Here is a 6,014-nt window from a genome sequence, read left to right as displayed (position 1 = left end):
ACCAGTGAAATATACCTGCTGGAGCGCGTGCTACGGGTGGGTGCTGCTATGGTGACCAGTGAGCTGAGATAAGGCGGGGCTTTACCTAGCAACGACTTATAGATGACCTGGAGCCAGTGGGTTTGGCGATGGATATGAAGTGAGGGCCAGCCAACGAGAGCATACAGGTTGCAGTGGTGGGTAGTATATGGGGCTTTGGTGACAAATCGGATGGCACTGTGATAGACTGCATCCAATTTGCTGAGTAGAGTGTTGGAGGCTATTTTGTAAATGACATCGCCGAAGTCAAGGATCAGTAGGACAGTCAGTTTTACGAGGGTATGTTTGGCAGCATGAGTGAAGGATGCTTTGTTGCGAAATAGGAAGCCAATTCTATATTTAATTTTGGATTGGAGATGCTTAATGTGAGTCTGGAAGGAGAGTTTACAGTCTAACCAGACACCTAGGTATTTGCAGTAGTCCACATATTCTAAGTCAAAACCCTCCAGAGTAGTGATGCTGGATGGATGGGTAGGTGTGGGCAGCGATCGGTTGAAGTTGTATGGCATTGAATCTCGTCTGGAGGTTTGTTAACAGTGTCCAAAGAAGGGCCAGAAGTATAGAGAATGGTGTCGTCTGCGTAGAGGTGGATCAGAGAATCACCAGCAGCAAGAGCGACATCATTGATGTATACAGAGAAAAGAGTCGGCCCGAGGATTGAAACCTGTGGCACACCCATAGAGACTGCCAGAGGTCCGGACAACAGGCCCTCCTATTTGACACACTGAACTCTGTCATGGAAGTAGTTGAGGCAGTCATTTGAGAAACCAAGGCTGTTGAGTCTGCCGATAAGAATGTGGTGATTGACAGAGTCGAAAGCCTTGGCCAGGTCGATGAATACAGCTGCACAGTATTGTCTATTATCAATAGTGGTTATGATATCGTTTAGGACCTTAAGCGTGGCTGAGTATGCCTCAGTATGATTTGTGCTGGTCAAGGGCAGTCAGGTCTGGAGTGAACCAAGGGCTAAATCTGTTCCTGGTTCTACATTTTTTTGAATGGTGCATGCTTATTTAAGATGGTGAGGAAAGCACTTTTAAAGAATAAACAGGGATCCTCTACTGACGGAATGAGGTCAATATCCTTCCAGGATACCCGGGCCAGGTCGATTAGAAAGGCCTGCTCGCTGAAGTGTTTTAGGGAGCGTTTGACAGTGATGAGGGGGAAGTCACTTGACCGCAGACCCATTATGGACGCAGGCAATGAGACAGTGATCCGCTGAGGTCCTGGTTGAAGACAGCAGAGCTGTATTTGGAGGGCATGTTGGTTAGGATGATATCTATGAGGGTGGCCCTGTTTACGGATTTGGGGTTGTACCTGGTGGGTTCATTGATCATTTGTGTGAGATTGAGAGCATCAAGTTTAGATTAGTTTCCCCAGACCCGAGATTATCGTTCTCCTAGCAGCATTTTTTTATATTGTATTACTTTCTTTTGAAAGTTTACACAAATAATGGTACAGTATGTTGAAAACTATTGTGTAGGCTATATTTAAAGAAATTAGCTTTTAATACAATACAAATATATGTTCTTGGAATTAACCTACTCAATAGTCTGCAAAACTTAAATTGCTGTCTCGTGCTGGGCAACAGGTTTAATAGAGAGTGCTGGTGACTCCTTACTCAACCCATTCATTCACTGCAATACAATACACTCTATATGGGAAATGTATTGAGTTGTAAAGAAACTACTACCTCATATAAACTGGGTTGGGAAACACTCAGTCGGGTCTCCACTAACCAAATACGTTTAGTTTTTGAGGGGGATTGTGTCGCACGGCCCACTGCTGGCTTTTCGCTCCGCCCCCTCCATAACCCACAATGCAATTCACTGTTTTAAGACTGTATATGGGATACATATTAGCTTGTAGAACTTTTCAACCTGTCTCAGCTAAAGTGGGATTAAAAATACTCATATGGTTAGTTTTTTAAGAGGGACTGTGTCATGCATATCCAGCAGCACTCAGCATTCAATCTCCACCCCCTCCATAGCCTACAATGCAATACACTATAATATGGGATACATATTAGGTTGTAGAGAGAACTTTTCTGCTTATTTCAGCTAAAGTTGGGAGTGAAATACTCAGTAGGGTCCCCGAAAACCAAATATGGTTCATTTTTTAGGGAGACTGCATCGCACGGGCTGCTGCTGGTTTTTCACCCAGCCGCCTCCATAGCCCCCAAAGCAATCCACTTTAATAGAATGTACATGGGAATGGGATACATACTGGTTGGAGAAAGAGAACTTTTCTACCTGTCTCAGCTAAAGTCAGGGGGGAAATACTCAGTAGGGTCTCTACTAACCAAATATGTGTAGTTTTGGAGGGGACTGTTGTAAATACTTATTTTCCACCATATTGCAAATAAATTCATTAAAAATCCTACAATGTGATTTTCTGGATTTTTTGTCTGTCATAGTTGAAGTGTACCTATGATGAAAATTACAGGCCTCTCTCATCTTTTTAAGTGGGAGAACTTGCACAATTGGTGGCTGACTAAATACTTTTTTGCCCCACTGTATTTAGTTAGTAGAAACCCTTCTGAGTATTTTCCACTGCACTTTAGCTGAGACAGGTAAAAACGTTTTCTCTCTATAGCCCAATATTCTCAACATACCAGTGTCAACATTGTATTTTTTCATTATTGGTGTTAATACATTTTTTTCTTCATAAATTACTTATTGGATTTTGAATGAGTTATCCACTTTGCAATGTTTTGAAATGCGGCCTTTTATTTTGAAGGCTTCTTCATTACCATACGAATGTGACGTCGTTGTTTGTGCTACTGGCAGAATGCTAGTTCCGGCATTAACTGAGAAGAGAAGAGTCCCTTGGTGAACAAGTATACAACCGGGATATTCAAGCGAATAAATGCCACCAAGTATGACTGAGAGCTCGGCGAATAAGTTGGTAAATGGAGATGTTTGCCACCGGACCGCAAACGGTAAAAAATCTTCGGGAAGGAACGGTTTCGTGAAGAATCATTGTTTGTTCCAACAACCGCAACAGAAGAAGTATCGGCGCCCGAGTGAGAAGGTGAGGCCCACCCGTCAACGCTACCGCTACATAGGAATAGGGAAGAAACACTTGCCTTTGTTCACAAGTAGATTGAATAACCACAGTCCGACGAAGTATCAAACAGTTGAATAATTCGCTTCATTGTGTAGCTTTTATTACCTAGTCGTAGTTGTATTATTATAAGTTTGACAGGGTGGATGTTTTCTTACTAAATGATCAAGCCTCATAATTTGTGTACTGAGGTTATGGGTGTTGTCAGATCGCCTAATCATAGGCTGCTATGTTTCATTGGTGAAAGTGAATAGGAAAGTTTACAGTACACAATCAACCACATCCTTGACTCATTTTGAACATTGGTTTTATTTAGTTTTCCCCAAAGACACTTTTAAACTAATCATTGACATCATAAATTCACTCTTTTAAACTCAAAACACCTATAATGTTTTGTTTTTCTACCTGATGACGTGATAATGCTGGTATGTGTGTAGTAGAACAGCATTTAGCAATAACTCTGTGTGTGTGTGTGTGAGATTGTAGAAGGGCTGGTCTCTGTTTACACTGACACTACTATGGAGAATACCCGTCAGCATGGGGAGGCAGAGCTTTTGTTGTGTAACAACTAGACAGGAGTACTTTGTCTCCCAGAAACACACACACCCCCCCTCCCCGGGCAGCACACAAGCCTGCACCTGGGGAGAATGGCTGCTGGCAATGGGACTGGGCCCTGGCAGTGCAGGAATGTCTTTGAGGAGAAAGATATGGAAGAGAGGGACGTGGTGGCAGTTGAGACAAATTAGTCATTGAAGTTGTTCGGTTTGTGTCCCATCCTATATCCTAATATTACCAGGTTCTGACCACTAAATGGTGCTGTTCCTACTTTTAGGTGATATTTGTTATCAGTATAGTTTACTCAAATTACAAAATGACATTGGTTTCCTTACCCTGTAAGCAGTTTATGGACAAGGTATGACAGCAACCTATGCTTTGGTTTTGTTTACCTGGACACTGTTTAAAAAGCTAACTTTTAAGCATGTGTGGCACAAATCCAATGCAAGCCGATTTCTTTTGACCGTGTCTTTGGATTCCTTGTTTCTAAGTCATTGTTTAAAAAAACATCAAATTGTACGTCAGGTTGTAGAAGGGCTGGTCTCTGTTTACACTGACACTGCTATGGAGAATAGTTATTGAATATTATATGAATCCTCTAAATTAAAATGTCCAATTTGGGTGCAGTCAATTAGCTTAATTTCTCAGAGACAAAATAATGTTTCAGGAATGCTAATCTTATCTGTTTCTAACATACTGTACTGTAGGCTACATTTCCAGTTTCCACCCCAGGTTCAAAGCAGTCTCTTCTCACATGACAGTTGGTCTTAGGACTGTTTCTAATGCACAGCTATAAATGGTGCTCAAATAAGATCTGTCTGTTTTTAATAGTCTGTGGTAGTGGACGTAGGGCCTAGGACACTAACTGCTTTCTCTGAAAGGCATTTTTCACTTTAAACATGAAGCAACTCTCTCTCTCTCTGTGCATTTCAGTTAGCCTAAAGGTCTAGTTGTTAGCAGTCAGACCTCAGGGTGTATGTTGGTTAGTGGACTAGTTAGAGGGCTATTTCCTCATGTTTGTTCCCCGTGGGAGACAGAACCTGGTAGCCGGTTTGACCAGTTCTGAGCTCAGTTCAGAACAGCCTGTATGCGTGCAAACACATACACCACAAAGGTATTTCAGAGAGGGACATGACTGGGTCACGTGTGGTTGCTAAGCAGCCAGGGGTTTAATGGGGGACGAGGCTGACTGACTTCAGGTCATTTGATTTCAGAGTATAGTTTTCAGGACAATAAACCACAGTTCAGCCTCAATTGGAAACCTATGGATAACCCTCTGAGCCTAGGGGCTATGTGATCTGGCTTTTTATGGGGGGGAACAACCGCACTTATGTTTTTATGTTTTTTTAAATTTTTAAATTGTATAACTTGAAATGGTCTTGGGTCTGTTTTGTCCCTCTGTGTTTTTAACAAACGATCTCTGAATAAAGAAGACCTGGGCCTATTTTTTCCTCATGTTTCCCTCTGAGTTGTTTTAATGTCCATAGAAAGGCTCGGCAAGCCTCTTAAATGTAGTTGTTAGACTCTCTTGATCTGGAAGCCAAGCTAAACACCTTTTTTAAAATGTTCACTCTCACAAATCACCCTAGATTCTATCCCTGGCCTATGTAATCAGAGATAATAAGTTCACTCAAATGTCACTCGTTAATATTTTTCTCACCTTGGCTGTCACCCATGGGACAGAAGTAACTTCAACTGCCGTTAGGGTACGCTTTGCTAAGCAACGACTAGGCCTACCCCAAAAACAATGGCGGTTCCGTGTCACCTTGTTTGGCGTTAACGGAATTTCATGCAAAGATCAACACAAAATCACTGAGTAAGTAACACCACCGTCTTCTGTTGTCCGTGTATTTCTTCTTCTCCAGAACAACCATGTTGTGCGTAGCACCAGCCTGTACAACAGGCCGTTTGTGGAGCAGTTTGAGGAGACTCCTCTGCTTGTGGCGGTTCTCACCTACGTGGGCTACGGCATCCTCACCATCTTCGGGTACCTCAGAGACTTCCTCCGCAACTGGGGTGTCGAGAACTGTCACGTGGCCAGAGAGAGGGACGAACAGAAGGTAAGAGATGCAGACAGTACTTTTGTTATATTTACTGTTGCGTTTTGGTCATTTAGCAGACACTCGTATCCAGAGTGTCTATACATTTTGTTTGTCTGTATTTTTCTAAAGAATAAGGTATTTGCCACTAACCACCTCACCGGCCCACCTTCCCAATCCTAACCTAATCATTAAGATCTGACCCTGTATCAGTGGTTAGGGATAACTTCTACAGACTCCCTGCTCACCACTCACACTCTGCTCCCACCCTAACTGACTTTTACTGGATTCGTTGCTTTGATGTAGACCCAACTA

General features: G+C 42.6%; 1 protein-coding gene across 1 annotated transcript in view; it reads left to right on the top strand.

Moving 5' to 3' along the window:
- Nucleotides 1–2,828: 2,828 nt before the first annotated feature.
- LOC112250457 (serine palmitoyltransferase 2) overlaps nucleotides 2,829–6,014 on the top strand; it is a 28,031-nt gene continuing 24,845 nt past the window's right edge. The window contains exons 1-2 of the mRNA XM_024420625.2: nucleotides 2,829–3,072; nucleotides 5,526–5,720. Coding sequence (XP_024276393.2) covers nucleotides 2,908–3,072; nucleotides 5,526–5,720 — 360 coding nt within the window. The 5' untranslated portion in view covers nucleotides 2,829–2,907. The remainder of the gene's footprint in view (nucleotides 3,073–5,525; nucleotides 5,721–6,014) is intronic.

Source organism: Oncorhynchus tshawytscha, linkage group LG05 (assembly GCF_018296145.1).
Source record: "Oncorhynchus tshawytscha isolate Ot180627B linkage group LG05, Otsh_v2.0, whole genome shotgun sequence".
Classification (NCBI taxonomy): domain Eukaryota; kingdom Metazoa; phylum Chordata; class Actinopteri; order Salmoniformes; family Salmonidae; genus Oncorhynchus; species Oncorhynchus tshawytscha.
The sequence above is the reverse complement of the archived record's forward strand: the minus strand, read 5'-3'. Positions and strand labels throughout refer to the sequence as shown.